Source organism: Guillardia theta (genome assembly GCF_000315625.1).
Source record: "Guillardia theta CCMP2712 unplaced genomic scaffold GUITHscaffold_73, whole genome shotgun sequence".
Classification (NCBI taxonomy): domain Eukaryota; class Cryptophyceae; order Pyrenomonadales; family Geminigeraceae; genus Guillardia; species Guillardia theta.
This window is the reverse complement of record NW_005434601.1, coordinates 425,629-439,640: the sequence shown is the minus strand read 5'-3', so window position 1 is coordinate 439,640 and position 14,012 is coordinate 425,629. Positions and strand designations below refer to the sequence as shown.

General features: G+C 53.3%; 5 protein-coding genes across 5 annotated transcripts; 2 read left to right on the top strand and 3 right to left on the bottom strand.

Moving 5' to 3' along the window:
- Positions 1-227: 227 nt before the first annotated feature.
- On the bottom strand, positions 228-2,237 carry GUITHDRAFT_89024 (hypothetical protein; the record flags this gene model as incomplete). Its single annotated transcript, XM_005826692.1, has 8 exons — positions 228-360; positions 480-525; positions 775-826; positions 971-1,064; positions 1,252-1,338; positions 1,406-1,543; positions 1,641-1,798; positions 1,904-2,237. Coding segments are annotated over 8 exons (1,041 nt in total), but the record flags the coding sequence as incomplete, so codon positions are not given.
- A 2,562-nt stretch (positions 2,238-4,799) lies between these two features.
- GUITHDRAFT_114265 (hypothetical protein) lies at positions 4,800-6,259 on the top strand (the record flags this gene model as incomplete). Its single annotated transcript, XM_005826691.1, has 6 exons — positions 4,800-4,924; positions 4,980-5,703; positions 5,855-5,911; positions 5,962-6,009; positions 6,055-6,102; positions 6,215-6,259. The coding sequence occupies 6 exons, from the start codon at positions 4,800-4,802 to the stop codon at positions 6,257-6,259; spliced, it is 1,047 nt and encodes a 348-aa protein (XP_005826748.1).
- A 321-nt stretch (positions 6,260-6,580) lies between these two features.
- On the bottom strand, positions 6,581-7,851 carry GUITHDRAFT_114264 (hypothetical protein; the record flags this gene model as incomplete). Its single annotated transcript, XM_005826690.1, has 5 exons — positions 6,581-6,684; positions 6,772-6,866; positions 6,928-7,001; positions 7,319-7,465; positions 7,516-7,851. The coding sequence occupies 5 exons, from the start codon at positions 7,849-7,851 to the stop codon at positions 6,581-6,583; spliced, it is 756 nt and encodes a 251-aa protein (XP_005826747.1).
- Positions 7,852-8,225: 374 nt separating this feature from the next.
- Positions 8,226-9,487, top strand: GUITHDRAFT_154367 (hypothetical protein). Its single transcript, XM_005826689.1, has 9 exons — positions 8,226-8,357; positions 8,428-8,569; positions 8,619-8,676; positions 8,735-8,829; positions 8,897-8,947; positions 9,004-9,099; positions 9,153-9,200; positions 9,247-9,318; positions 9,376-9,487. Exons 1-9 carry the CDS (start codon positions 8,239-8,241, stop codon positions 9,445-9,447), a joined length of 753 nt encoding a protein of 250 aa, XP_005826746.1. The 5' UTR covers positions 8,226-8,238; the 3' UTR covers positions 9,448-9,487.
- On the bottom strand, positions 9,486-10,963 carry GUITHDRAFT_159999 (hypothetical protein; the record flags this gene model as incomplete). The annotated part of the gene is made up of 4 exons (XM_005826688.1): positions 9,486-9,804; positions 9,860-10,400; positions 10,450-10,570; positions 10,627-10,963. The coding sequence occupies 4 exons, from the start codon at positions 10,961-10,963 to the stop codon at positions 9,628-9,630; spliced, it is 1,176 nt and encodes a 391-aa protein (XP_005826745.1). The 3' UTR covers positions 9,486-9,627.
- Between the last annotated feature and the right edge of the window lie 3,049 nt (positions 10,964-14,012).

Below are 14,012 nucleotides of genomic sequence, written 5' to 3'. Positions count from 1 at the left end.
GGGGAGGGAGGGAGTGTGAGAGGAGGGGAGGGAGGAGGGAGAAGAGACAAGAGAGGGATCATGGGAGGATAAGGAAAGTAGGAAGGAGAGGAAGAGGAGGGGGAGGGAATGGAAAGAGGAATGGGAGAAGAAGGCGAGAGGAGGGAGGGGAGAGGAAGACGAGGGAAGGGAGGGGAGGAGGAGGGAGGGGAGGGGAAGAGGAGGGAGGGGAGGGGAAGAGGAGGAGACCTCTAGCGCCTTCTCCTTCCTCCCTCTGTTGAGGAGATCAGCCTCTCTGTCGATGAGCTCGATGAGCTCCTTTGCCAGTTTCGTCTCGAACTCCTTGACAGTCCACTTGACATGCAGGAGAACGTCCAACCTCTGCTCGCCCGTTAGAACACCCTCTCCCTTCCTCTCTCCCTCGTCTCGTCCCTCCCTCCCTCCCTCCCTCCCTCCGCCTCCTCCTCCCCCTTTGCTCTGATCCTTTCATTCTCTCTCACCTCGTCCACACGAAGATTCGAAAGGTTGAGCCCGTGATACAATTCGCTGTGAAGAACTTCAGTATCATGTCGTACCATCCTCCTTCCCCTCTCCTCCCTCATCCTCCTCTCCCTTCTTGCTCTCCTCCTCTCTCCTCCTTCTCCTCTCCCACCTTCCTCTCCTGCTCCTGCTCCTGCTCCTGCTCCTGCTCCTGCTCCTCTCTCTCCTTCCTCTCCTCCTCTCTCTCCTTCCTCTCCTCCTCTCTCTCCCCCATCCTCCCTCTTTCTCCTCCTCCTCTCTCCTCCTCCTCCTCACCTTAGCTCTTTGGCCCTTGAGTTTTCTGGTGTAATGACTTCCTTCACTGTGCCTGACCGGATCGTGAGAGAAGACATGAATGAGCAAAACATTGCCAAGATCGGAAGGGAAAGAAGAATGTAAAAGGCGGACAAAAAGGAGGAGGGAGGACGGAGAGAATCGAGACGAGGAGGAGGAGGAGGAGTAGGTTACAGACCATCGCTGAGCTCCCATAGCTTTGGTTTGCTCATGAACTCGAGCTCCTTGATAATCGCCTCCGACTTGAGGTTCTTCTGAGCCGACGCTTTCAACTGCATTCGCTGTGAGAGAGGAGAGAGGAGAGAGGAGGGATGAAGCGACGGTGACGACGACCAGTAGGATGAGAACGAGTAGGAGGATAAGGGAGAAAGGAGAAAGGAGAAAGGGGGAGGGAGGAACGAGAACGAGGAATAAGGAGGGAGGAGGGAGTATTCAGGTAAAGCGTGCAACAAGCACGACCTTGTCGATTGTCTGGACGAGTTTCACTTCCTTGAGGAGCAGCTGGTAGCGAGCGTTTTGCTTCTCCTCCATGCTCATCTCACTGACCTGCAAATTCGATTGAGCTCCTCCTCCTCCTCCTCCTCCTCCTCCTCCACAGCTTGTCCGCGCTTACCTCGATCCTCTGCGTCTCCTGTATCCTCCACTGCTCGAGCTCATTGTACAAGATCTCAAAGTCCGCGGCTGTCTTAGGGTTTTTCCTCCTCTCCACCTCCCGCGCTCTCCTAGCCTCTCTCTCCCTCATTTCTTTCTCCTGCGATCCGATGAGCAAGGGACGAGGTAAAGGGAGAGGGGGACAGAGGGAGGGGAAGCAAATCCGAGATCCCATGGCAGAGGGGAGCTAGGCACACCTGCTGCTCCAGCATGTACTGCTTGTTGTACGCCAACTCGTAGCGATACTTGCGAGCCAACGTGCGAGCAAACATGCCGCGCGTGTAGCACTGGATGACAACTGTCGCCTCCAGCCTCCTTCTTTCCCACTCCTCGCTGTCAAGATATTCCCTCGGTTCTTCATGCGCACAAAGTCAGCTCTTCAATCACCCCCCTGGCCCCCCCCCTCCCCCTCTCTCTCTCTCCTCTTCTTCCTCCTCCTGCCCCCCTCTCCCCTCCTCACCGATCACATAGTCGCCCCCGTCCTCCAAGTGCAGGTCGTCCCTTGCCATCTGCGTCCCGCACTCCCGCACCGCCTGCATTGCCTTCTCGCTCGCCACCTTCGTCTGGGTCTCCCGGTGAAACTTGTTGGGAGCGTTCTGGTCGCTACCCTGCGCCTTCGCCGGGGCCTCAGTCTGGCTGGCAGCGTGGTGGTACTCGAGCCCGGTGACCTTGTGCCTGTAGCCCCCGTAATAGGGCTTCTTGTAGTCTTCGCGCGTTATGATGAGGCTGATGATCACCGGGGGGGTCCCGTCCCCCAGGTCGACCTCGATGTCGCGGGAGTGCGGCAGCCCCATGGACCCTCTGAAGGCAGCGTGGAGCTCCAACGAGCCCATGTCGGCCCCCTGGTCTTGTCTTTCCTCCCCTTCGGCTTCAGCCTCCTGCTCTCCACCCACCTCCTCTGAAGCAGACGGCTCCTGCTGCTCCTCGTGCGCCCTTCCCTCAGCAGCTCCAGCTACTCCATCTGTAGCTTCGGCTGCATCATCCTCTGCCTTTCCGATATTCTGATCATCACCCTCCTTTGCCTGATCTTCCACTTGTTCAGTTGTCTTGGTTTCATTCTCCTCAACCGCACTTTGATCTGTACGTTGCGATCAACATCCCCACCCCCAGTCACATCGTCGTGTTCCTCACCTTCTGCAGCCCTGTTTTCGTCTCTTGCTCCTGCTTCTTCCTCTCCTTCTCCCACTCCCTCTCCTCCTCCTCCTCCTCCTCCTCCCCCCCCCTCCCTTCCTCCTCCTTCTTCTCCTCCTCCTTCTGCTCCTTCTCCCTCTGCTCCTCCTCCTCTGCTCCTCCTCCCTCTGCTCCTCCTCCTCCCTCTGCTCCTCCTCCTCCCTCTGTTCCTCCCTGAGCATCGGAGTCGCTCGTAGCAGGGGCATCCTTGGCAGCATCAGCTCCTGAGCCTTCTGGGTCCTGATCGGCAGAAGGGGCAGGCTCTGCCTCGGCGGGTTCCCCCTCGGCACCAGCCGATGCTTCGGCAGTGTCTGCAGCGGCTTCCTGACCTTCACTCGTTGCTTCTGCGGCAGCTTCTCCGTTGACTCGCTCCTCCTCCTCGTTGTTCTCTCCCTGTACAACAGCGCTCGGCTCCCCTTCTTCGGCCATCCTTTAAAGCTGTGCGAACAAAAGATCAGTTTTGGTCATGGACCCGGAATACTTCTCTCCTATAGATTTCCCAAGTATCACGACTTCTGTCTCACATCATCTTTCTCTCTGGCTCTCCTCTTCCTCTCTGGCCTCTTCGATTCTTTTGAAGTCATTCAGTGGTTTGCTGTTATGTACAAGGGTCCTGGATTTTATACGTGAAGGTTGAGCAGAGAAACTGAGGGCCAGAGGCACTCTAGAGGCACTCTCCTCTAGTTTCTGCAGACATCGTTACAATCTCCAATCAACGAACATCATCGTTCCTCTGCGTCTTCGGTCATACTCATCTGAACGCTCCTCCATATTCCCATTCGGACAAGTCCACCACATTCTGATATCTCTGTATATTCCATCCCCTGTCATCATACTCTTTCTTCTCCTGCTCTTCTTCTCCTGCACAGTCTCTCTCCCTACATCCTCTCCTCCTCCTGCTCCTCCTACTCGTTCCTCTCCTCCCCTGCCTCCCTCACGCGCCCCGTCCTGCTCGCCATCTCAACGACTGTTACCGTTGAATTCTGTAACGGTCAAACAGCCGTTGAGCATCCGGGGCCCGGGGCCCGGCCAGGGGCCACAAGACTCCGAGACTACTAGCTAGTTACTGGACGGCTGCTAGTAAAGACCTGGCCCTTAAGACGCTGACCTGGACTATGTGGGTAGGGGTGATCACCCCTACCCACATAGTCCCTTGATTTTTGTGGGGTTCAACATGTGTAGGGGATACACCTCATGAATAATTGGGGTGGGGGGTTCCAGTTACACCGACATCACCGGTCCTTTTTCATGAAAAATCAGAGGTGTTTTTCATTTAGGGGGGTGGGTGGAGGGGGTGGGTGGAGGAGGTTATTCCACCTTTTCACTTAACTTCTACACAGGGTGGGGGTGGTGTTAAAATCGGGGTGAGGGGTTCTTGTCAAGCTCGGGTGATAGGCAGAAGGGTGGGTAGGAGGTAGGTAGTTGGGTAGGTGGATAAAACAAATTGGAGTGGGGGTCATTGTGAGGATCCTGAGGGGTAGTAATCAGAATACAGGTGTATGTATGGGTAGACCTAAGGATTTGTGTTTCTTTGGGTAGGGGGGTATGAAAAGTAGGGGGTTATGGAAAATGATTACCCCTACATATCTATGAAAAGAATCTATTACAGAATGGGTACTGTGAGAAATATGAGGGGTACAGGAATGTTGTAGTAGGTAGGGGTTATTTCTCAAGGGTACATGTCAGTGGGGGTGATCATGAAAGTGGGTGGGGGTTGTGGGTCCCCTTGTAAATATGCTCCATGCTCGCGGTTCTGAGACGCTTCAAGCGCTCACTCGCACCATGCTGCTTCTCCTGCTCCTGCTCTCCTTCTCCTCGTCATCCTCGACAGCCTGCGATCCTAACCCGATGCTGGTGTTGTTTAATGTGTCCTCGTCAAAGTCTTGTTTCCTCCCTGGACTGAGTTGCAAGTCTTGCAACATAGGCGCATTTGCTGTTGTGTATGCAGATTTCTCAAGAAGTTTGATGAAATTGCTTATCGTGTTGATTGATTTGTAATGATGCGAAGATTCATCTTACATGATCCTCTCTGTATCAGTGAGCATCTACTAGTTGACGACAAAGGACTTTTTGCCTCTAAATCACACTCCTCTTCGAACTCTGTCTCAATCCGCTCATTGTACTTCTCGCTCATCTGCTTGACATGCCATGGGCGGCTGGTTGGAGTGACTGCCATTGTTGCAGGCATGGTTCAAGACCTCGGAGAATTCTCCCAGCACTGCGTGCACGAGCGATCCCTCGAAAGTTCACGCCCTGCAGGAGAGAACCACTGGTTCCTTGCTGCAGACATCCTCGACTTGATCTTCTCCCGGTGCTTCCTCCCTCCCCTCCCCTCCCGCGCGCCCCTCGTTCTGATCCCTTGGCAGGCTCAACGATGGACTCGAGCTGGGGAAGTGCTGCAGGGTGAACAGGCTGTGGAGTGAGATCACAAACTCCGACAAGTTCTGGCAAGCTCTCGTCAAGAGGAGGTGGCAGATCAAGGAGCTGGTGCGCTACTCCAGCGGTCCCCTGGCCTCGGAGCGCAACAGCTTCTTGAAGAAGATCTACTCGCAGTGGCACAGGAGCTGCAGGCAGCCGTCGAGCAGCTTCTCAGGGGACAGGTACCCACCCTTCGCATCCTCCATGAGCAGATCGAAGACTAGCCAGAGGTTCGAGCGCTTCCATGGCGTCCGGTTCTCCCGTTCTTCGAAGCGCGCTGCTCCTGCCTCGGGGCCTTCGGTCTACAACCTGTACATGTGGGTCAACTGCGTCCACTCCAGCGACTGCACGTTGAGCTCGAGCATGCTGGGGCTCCATGTCGTCGTGCAGAACTTCGGCAAAGTCCCCCTGCGCCTGTTCCCAGACCAAGTCTGCCTCCAGCTGAAGACGGGGGAGAAGCAGTATGCATCCTGGGTGAGGTGTGAAGGGGGGCAGCGGGGGGTGTACCTTGCTGTCGGGCAGGGGGAGGGGGTGGTTGAGGACCAGGAGCAGCTGGAAGGCTGCAAGGAGGTTGTGCTGGGACAGTGGGACTTTGCGGTGATCGGAACTTGTTACTTCCACATGCCATGCGAGGCGATGTTCGAGCCCGACGCGCTGGAACTTTGTGACGAGGTAAGGGGAGGGATGGAGGAGCGTGCGAGACGGGGGGGGAGGGGGAGAAGGTGGAAAGGGAATGGGGGTTAGTCAGAGAGGCAGGAGTGGAGGCGGGAGGAAGGGACGAAGGGACGAAGAGGAGTGGGATCGCTTTGACCTGCCCGTGCAGCTGAGCGTCTATGTGGAGCGGGCGGATGGTAATGCATCGTTGGAAGCTATGAATAAGGTGAGGCGGGCTGGAACAAACTGCAGGGGAATGGCTGAACTTCTCTGCAGGAGTCAGCGGACGAGTATGAGGGAAGTTCGAGGCATGTCACTGCCAAGGTGGTTGAGCTCTCATCGTGCGAGCTGAGGTGACTCTTTGTGCAGTTCGACGAGAATCGCATATGGCGACACTACACCGAAGTGAACTCCAAGGTGATGGATCAGCTTCTGCTCTACTTGCCCTCCTCCGTTCTCTCTCTTTGCTTCCTCCGTGCCCTCCCTCTCCCTGCCATGTAAGGGGTTCGAACCTGACGGAGCTGTACAGTTCTGGGTGTTCCACGAGAGGCCGACCATCGCAGGAGGTATCTAGAGCTACCTCCAACCCGTCCGTGAAAATTTAACGACGAGGTGTTGTAACAAAGCAGCCAATTCTCAAATGCGACCTCAGTCACGATACAACTCTCTGTTCACGACTTCCTCTTCCTTCTAACCTCAAATCGTATCATTCATTCACACCTCCACTCCTCCTCTACTCTATCACCCTCCCTCCCCCCCTCCTGCCCACCATCCTCCATCCCCCGGCAGAGACTTCCAACGCTTCTTAGCTCACTCCATCAACTCCTCGCGCACCAGGACCACCCGGCGGGCCCGGCGGCCCAGGGAGTCCGATAACACCTGCACTCAACATCACCTACTCGTTCACAGGCATCGAGCTTCGCACCTTCAGCTCCAGGAGGACCAGGGGGCCCTTCGTGTCCTCCTGCTCCTGGGATTCCAATTGCCCCTTGCGGGCCCCTGCCAGCAGCCTCACTCGCTTCCTCCTTTCCCCTCCCCCGCCCCCCGCCCCCACCCCCCCCTTGAATCTCCTCCGCAAGCGCTCACCTGATCCCCTGCGGTCCAGGAGGTCCAGGAGGTCCCAGTTCCCCCATGTCACCTCGCGGGCCCCGCGGACCCGGCTCCCCATTCCTTCCAGGCATCTGCGGGGCGTCAACAGGAGAGAAGGAGGCGGAGGCGGAGGCGGAGGCGGAGGCAGCTCACCCCCTGAGGCCCTTCAGGACCACTTTCTCCGCGCGGTCCAGGCATGTAGGAGATGCCGTCAGGTCCAGGAAGCCCTGCGAATTACAACTCTTTGGTCAGGAGAGAGGGGAGAGGGAAGGAGAAGAAGGAGGAGGGGAAGAGGGAGGGGGGAAAGAAAAGAGAAAGACAGACACGTTGGTGGCAAAGAGGCGAAGCATGGAGAGTGAGTTGAAGGGAGGCAAAGCAACCTGGAACCCCTGGAGGACCCTGCGGGCCCCTCAAGTGAGCGATCTTGTCTATCCTCTGTTCCAACTGAACAGCAGCAGGTCACCGACGCGTGGAGCAGCGAGGCAGGTTCGGGTGCACGGGGGGCCTAAGAAGGAGCGGGAGTCTGAGGGGGGTAGGCCCTTACCTCATCGTTCTGCTGCGCGAGCTCTACAAGTCTCTGGTGCAGCTTCGCCATGAGCTCGGTTGTCTGTGCCCTGATCGACTTCTCCGACTCCTTCAGGTAGTCCAGTCGAGCCTTCACCTCTTGAACACTAATCGTGCCGTCCTCCACCTGCACTGCAAGCTTCAGCCTCCCGCCGAGGACGATCCTCCATGTCCCACCTCGTCAAGGAGATGGTCGAGCTTCCCCACTGAGATCTTCTTGACCTCCCGCTGCTCCTCCGTCGATCCCAACCCCGTCAGCAGCGTCGCTAGCCTTCCTCCTATGGAGCTGAGCACATGATGCGCAGCTCCTATCACGCCGGCAGGCAGCAGGGAGTCCCGTTGCAGCTCCTCCTGCATCTTCTCCACCGATTGGTCGTACTTGTTTGGCAGGACATACGTTGTGAGCTCAGACGGTTCCTCCCGCTGTGGGCTGCTGAGCGCCAGGGCCAGCACAACCAGCAGGGGCGTCACAGCAAGGAGCGCGAGGCGGGAGTACCATGATCTCGACCTCATCTCCTTTCCCTCTCTCCTCAGCAATCGAGCATCCTCTGTCCTCTGTCTCACTGATATCAGCGATTCCCTCCTGCTCCTCTTCCTGCTCCCGCTCCCTTGCTCGCAATGTCCTTCCTCAAGAGACACCCTTCACAGACCACCCCTATCCATGACCCTACAATCTCTCTTCAAAGTAGGGGTCCATGAGACTTATCATTGGAAGGTTATGAGCCCTCATTCCCTTTGGCTCCTGTTCACCCGGAGTCCCGGCCCGGCTGACCCGGGGTAACATAATTCAATTAGCTCGAGCCCTTTCATTAACCCCCACCCCCACTTTTCCCCTTGATTACCCCCATTTTCATAGTCAACCACCCCCACCCACCTTGCACCTAAGGGCGACGGAGCAATATGGGCAGCGACACGGCGTCGGGGCGGCTCACGGAGCGGATGAGGAAGAGCACACGGCGCATACACGGAAAGACCGACCGCCTGGCCAGCATGAACTTTGCTCTCGTCCTTACAGACAGGTCTGTTCTCTCCTCCATCCCACCATTCGCTCGTCGGCTCACCGTTTGTTGCATCTTGGTCGCTCCGCAGAGCCCTCTACGCGAAGTTGCTGGGCAGCTTCTACATGGTGTACAGGGAGCTGGAGGCTGCCATGGATCGATGCAGAGATAATGAACACGTCGGTCATGTTTTCCCTCTGTTGGACAAGATGAGACGGACCAAAGCGTTTGAGGTATCTTCCCTGATCGAGTTCGTTGACTTAGTGAACTACGTGACTACAGGCCGATCTTCTTTTCTTCTTGGGAAAGGACTGGGCAAAGACTCTAATTGTGAATGAAGGTGTTTAACATTCCCTTAAGTTAGAACTCTTACCACCTGTTGGTTCGAACTACAACAGCGGTAGAGAAGTACCTAGCCAGGATCGCTGAGCTCGAGAAGAAGGACCCAGCCTTGCTGCTGGCATATTCGTATCACCTTTACATGGCATTTCTGGTAATCAGCGCAAACAATCAAAGAATGAGAGACGAGGACGCGGCGTTGTGACTTTTCTTTGCTGCAGTTCGGAGGGAAAGTGATCAAGAAAACTGTTTCTACCATGCTAAGCCTCAGGGTGAGGGACGAGGCGGGTGGATGCCAGCATGAGAGAAGTCCTTACCGCTCAAGCAGGGCGAGGAGGGGTTAGCGGTGTTTGCTATGGGGGGAGCAAAGCCTTCAGAATACAAAGACAGCTATGACGAACTGGTTCTGTCCGAAGACCAGACGGTATCTACAAATCCATGAGTGCAGCCTTTCGTTCACCACTGCGCTTTTAAAAGGAAGAACTCCTCAAGGAGTCTGTGGAAGTTTTTGCCATGAACAACAACGTGACATCCTTTACGTTTGCTTCCTCCGGTTCTCAGCTTCCTGCAGATCGTGATGAGCTTTGCGCGGACCGTCACATGGAGGAATTGGCTAGCATCGCTCAGGAATCCTTGGGTCCAGGTCTCGCCTCCCTGTGCACATCGTCGATCCCCTCCATTGAGTCCTATCTAATGACAGGCAGTGGTCGTTGCTGCTATCGGCGCATCTGTAGCTCTGTATCTGAGCTTGACGAGGGGAGTGAAGAAGTAGAATCGGGACTTGAGATTCATGCAGAGCATGTTTCTGTGAGTCTTAGAAGAGTAATTTTATTGTAAAGAAGAATGAATCTACACATTTATATTATTGTACACATACATCTGAGTTCTATCTGACGTTAGGACATGTTGCTTCTATGGTACACGCATCTAAGAGAACACCCTGCACTTTGATCTACATGATGTTCAACTCCCCGATGTGGATGTCGCTTTCAATGTTGATGTCGCTCTGAATCAATTTCAGGCGGTCGATCATTTGCAACCTTGTGATCTCCCTCGTTTCTTTGAACGATGGGCTCGGGTGTTGTACAAGAATCTCCATCCTCTTCACAGCTCTTACCGCATTCAAAGCCTGCGTATCCAGTCAACCACCCTCCGGTTGCAGCACAGCAAAATATCTTCCTCACCTTACGGCTCCTACGAGTCTCCATGTACATGGAAAGTTTGGCCGTGCTGTTGAGGTTCCTTGTGTCGAGAGTCTTGATGTTGGTGATGTATGGATGGCGGAGAAGCTGGCTTGCTGTCGGCCTAAACTTTGGATCCACGGTCAACAGCAGCGACACGAACTCCTTAGTCCTTTTGGATATGCCTCTCCATTCATCTGAATTGAAGTTGTAGCAGCCGTGCTGGATGTTGAACAGCATGACAGCTCTGTTTTCATGAAAGAATGGCGGGTAGCCGCAGATCATAATGTAAAGGATAACCCCAATCGCCCAGATGTCCACAGCCTCGCCATATCCTTGCCCGGCTCTTCTCTTCTTGTCCTTGATCAATGCACAATGAATCATCTCCGGCGCCATGTATTCGGGGGTCCCGCAGGCTGTGGTCATCGAGTCGTCCTCCTGGTGCTTGAGAGAGCTGAGGCCGAAGTCCGTGATCTTCACCATGTTGTACTGCATCGACTTGGAGTTCGACGACATCATCAGGAGGTTCTCTGGCTTTATGTCCCTGACGCAAGCGGTAAGGATCAACAACGTCCACAAACAGCATGCGTTACCTGTGAACGATCTCCTTGCTGTGAAGGTACGCGATGCCCTCGATGACCTGCTTGATAATAACGGCGGCGTCCTTCTCACTGATATGGCCAAGTTGTATCAGGCGCTCAAACAACTCTCCACCTTCCAGACAAATCGTCAGAACATCCTCTGAACAGCGCATGAGCCATCAAGAGTACCTGTGCACAGCTCCTCCACCAGGTAGATGGCTGTGGGTGTCTCGATGACGTCCATGAGCGATACGCAACGTGGGCATTGGATCCTGCTCATGATGTCGATCTCCCTCTCGACCAGCGTCGCCTTGTAGTTGGGATGTTTCTTCAGGATCACTTTGACCGCGACATCGAACCCGTCGGTCCTCCTCTTGCCCTTGTACGTCTTGGCGAACGTGCCTGACCCAAGAAGTGCTCCTAGGTCGTACAGGGTTGGAACTTCAATGCTTGCACGCCTTGATCGCTGCGCGCAAGCCACGGGAGTATCCACCAAATTCTTAGCGTGTGAGCAGCCGCAGCCCATCTTGCAAAATGTTCGCAAATGAAATAACCCTATGTGGGTTGCAGTTTGTGTATGTGCAGTGGTATGATAATAAGTGAATTAATTGAGGCGCAAGGAAGAGGGTATGAAGTACAAGCAGAGAACAAGGTAACGGGGTTGGGGGTTCAAGAAGGTTAAGCTTATGACTGTAGAACGACGAGGGAAGGAGGAGCGGTAGGGAGCGGCGAGGAAGGGGAGGGGGGGGGCGGGGGCGGACGTGAGCTGAGGAAGGAACTGATTGTGTTCCCCGGAGAATGGAAGGGTAGTGGTATATACCGGTGGTGGATAGTACCCCTTTTCTGGCTACGTTATTGCTCTGAGTACCTCGAGTTGAAAAGATTTCTTTTAAAACTGGGGGTGGGGGTACAGATCTTGATAAGAGAGTTCTTAATCGGAGGACCGGAAAGGGGACACGAGTCAGACCGTGAGGTAGTTCAAAGGGGGTCAGAAATGGATGGGGTGGGTACTAAAGGCCCAAATTGGTGGAATTGATGGTGGGGGTGGTCAATCGGGTTATCCGGGCGGAAGGCTGAAAGGCTGAAACCCATTTCAGTCAGATGCTGTTGTAAATTTGCTGTGAGTTGGGGTGGGGTGGTAGTACCAGGGGTGGTGTACAATTGAGACTTTTGGAATTTCGTACAGGGGTGGGGGTACCCTTAGTAGAAATTGCAGTACATGGGGCGGGGTTCCCCATGATGGTCATGTGAATTTCTATAAGCGGAAGGGGTAGCGATGAGCGAGCTGGCAGGAAGGTAGGGTACAAAGCCTGCTTCCATATGAGTAGGGGTATGTATAGAATCTGTATGAATTTGAGGGCTATATAACCGGTACTTAACAGAGAGAGTTAGTATGTAAATTGATGGGGTACCTCCACTTCGAGCATTTTTACACTCGACAAACAGTAGGGGGATGGGTGGGGTAAAATGTCAGCCAATGAGGGTGGTAAAGTTTCCCCCGTAAATGTACTAGTAAACATGCAACGATTGGTTGAAGTTGCCGAAAATTGTACTAGGGGTGGTGAGGAAAATGCGATACTGACCCATCCTCTTTCCTAGAAAAGAAACCGAAAAGAAGGGTGGGTGGTTGAGTGATCTGACGGTGGGTCCTACCGGAGCAGGTGATTTCGCAGTAAAGATTAAGAGTATTCTTTGATGAGTAAAAGTACTCTAGCCTGTTAGTGGATTGACGGGCGGACAAAAGGTGGGGTAGTTTTCAGGTAAAACGTGGGGTGTTAAGGATGCAGTCACGGGTTCGCTGTCTCATTTCCACTGAATAGCGTTTTTTAAAGTGACTGAGTCAGCATGCGGTTAGGATTCTGAGTGACGCTGACACGGATTACAACGGAGGGTTTATCCATCGTTTGCAGATACTGTAAAGTATCCGGAACGTTGTTTTAATGCAGCGTTCTGACGTCTCAGATACATACCTTGGGCCTTTGCTTCCACAGGATAGGGCGTCTCGCCCCCTGGTTGATGACCAGGTCACAGGTGTCACGTCCGCAGAAGTCAGAGCTCAGAAGGGAAGCATGAGACGTGTCATGTGAGGTCGTTAAGATATTTGCTTAAAGGGGAAGGGGGCAAATATGGGAAGATTTGCAGGGGAGAAGGGGATGGGTAGTGTTCGTGACAGAAGGCATGGGTACTGAGGCTGAGGTATTCTGCAGATGGAGCGCATGTACGAGTATGACATAGGAGCTGATGCTCAAACACGAAAAAGCAAATGGCATCATGGCTCGTGATACGATGTAATGAGTTGGGTCCGCAAGTGCATTTCTGTTGAGATGCGGTGTGAGTGGATGGAGGAAAAGGAGGGACAGAGGTACTGTATAGGAAAAGACAACGCTGGTATGTTTGCACATATATCCCAGCTCGTGATAAAGGAGAAGGGAGGGAGGGAGGGAGGGAGGGAGGGAGGAAGCGTGGATGGAAAGGTCATTGATAGAAGTCAGATTTAAAGAGAAAACGACAGAAGCATTGAGCAACATGAGGATAGAAATGTACATGTTTGTGATCTGAGGTCGATGGTCCACTTGAACCAAAAAAAAATTTGAAAAAAAAGGTCGACTTGAACTCGTAGAGGCAAAAGACTATGAAAAAGATGTCTTTTTGAAGTTGACAGTGAACAGCAAGATAATTTACCCATCTTGGTCAGATTCAGTGTCACAAATTTCTGTTTGGCAACGTAATCTATTTTTTCGTTCTACTTTGGAAGGTGCATAATGCTCCCAACGTCTAGTTGCTCATCAGACTTAATAAGAATAGAGAATGCGAAAGGACAGAAACAACCCTTGAGCGACAAGAAGTGACTAATTTCAAATCTCCTCGGTCGTGTTTGCTGCAGGATTTAAATTGGGAAAGCATTTTGCACGTGCCATCGCTACATGTTGACATAAGATTGTACTTTGCGACGCTTTGATGCGTGGCAAAAATTTGACCCCAGTCTTCATTGCCGTCTTTTCAATAAACAATGCTAAAGGCGAAACCGGATTGTATCCAAAACTTGAATTGTGCGCCTGAAAATTTCAAACGAGATTCTCGATTCATTCCAGCTTCTCTTATTCCTTCAAGCTTTGGCTGCATTGGTACTTCCTCTGGCTGAAGGTCAATAAAGTGCACACAAACTTCTCCGTTGCTTCTTGCACTTATAATCATGCCTTCGATGTCACTTGGTGCAACCAACTACTCTTTGAGACATCGATGATAGAACGTCTAGAAACATGTAGAGAACAATCGTGTAGAGAACAATAGTGTACCTCTCATCTTGTGTCACTCTCTGCTTGCTCCTCATCTCCAGCAACTATACCTCCCCAACATTGCTACTCGGTGCATACCCTCCTGAATCACCAGTACAAAGTTTTACTCAAATTTCCACAAACTTTCCTCTCTGCGAGTAGTGAGGTACCGGTCATAACATCCTTTCACGAATAGTTGCACATAATCATGGGGGTAATTTCGTGGGAAAATTCAGGGTGGGGTTTGATCAAAAAGTGATATGAGCATGGGTGGGGTAGTCTCATTTTGCCGCGTGAAAC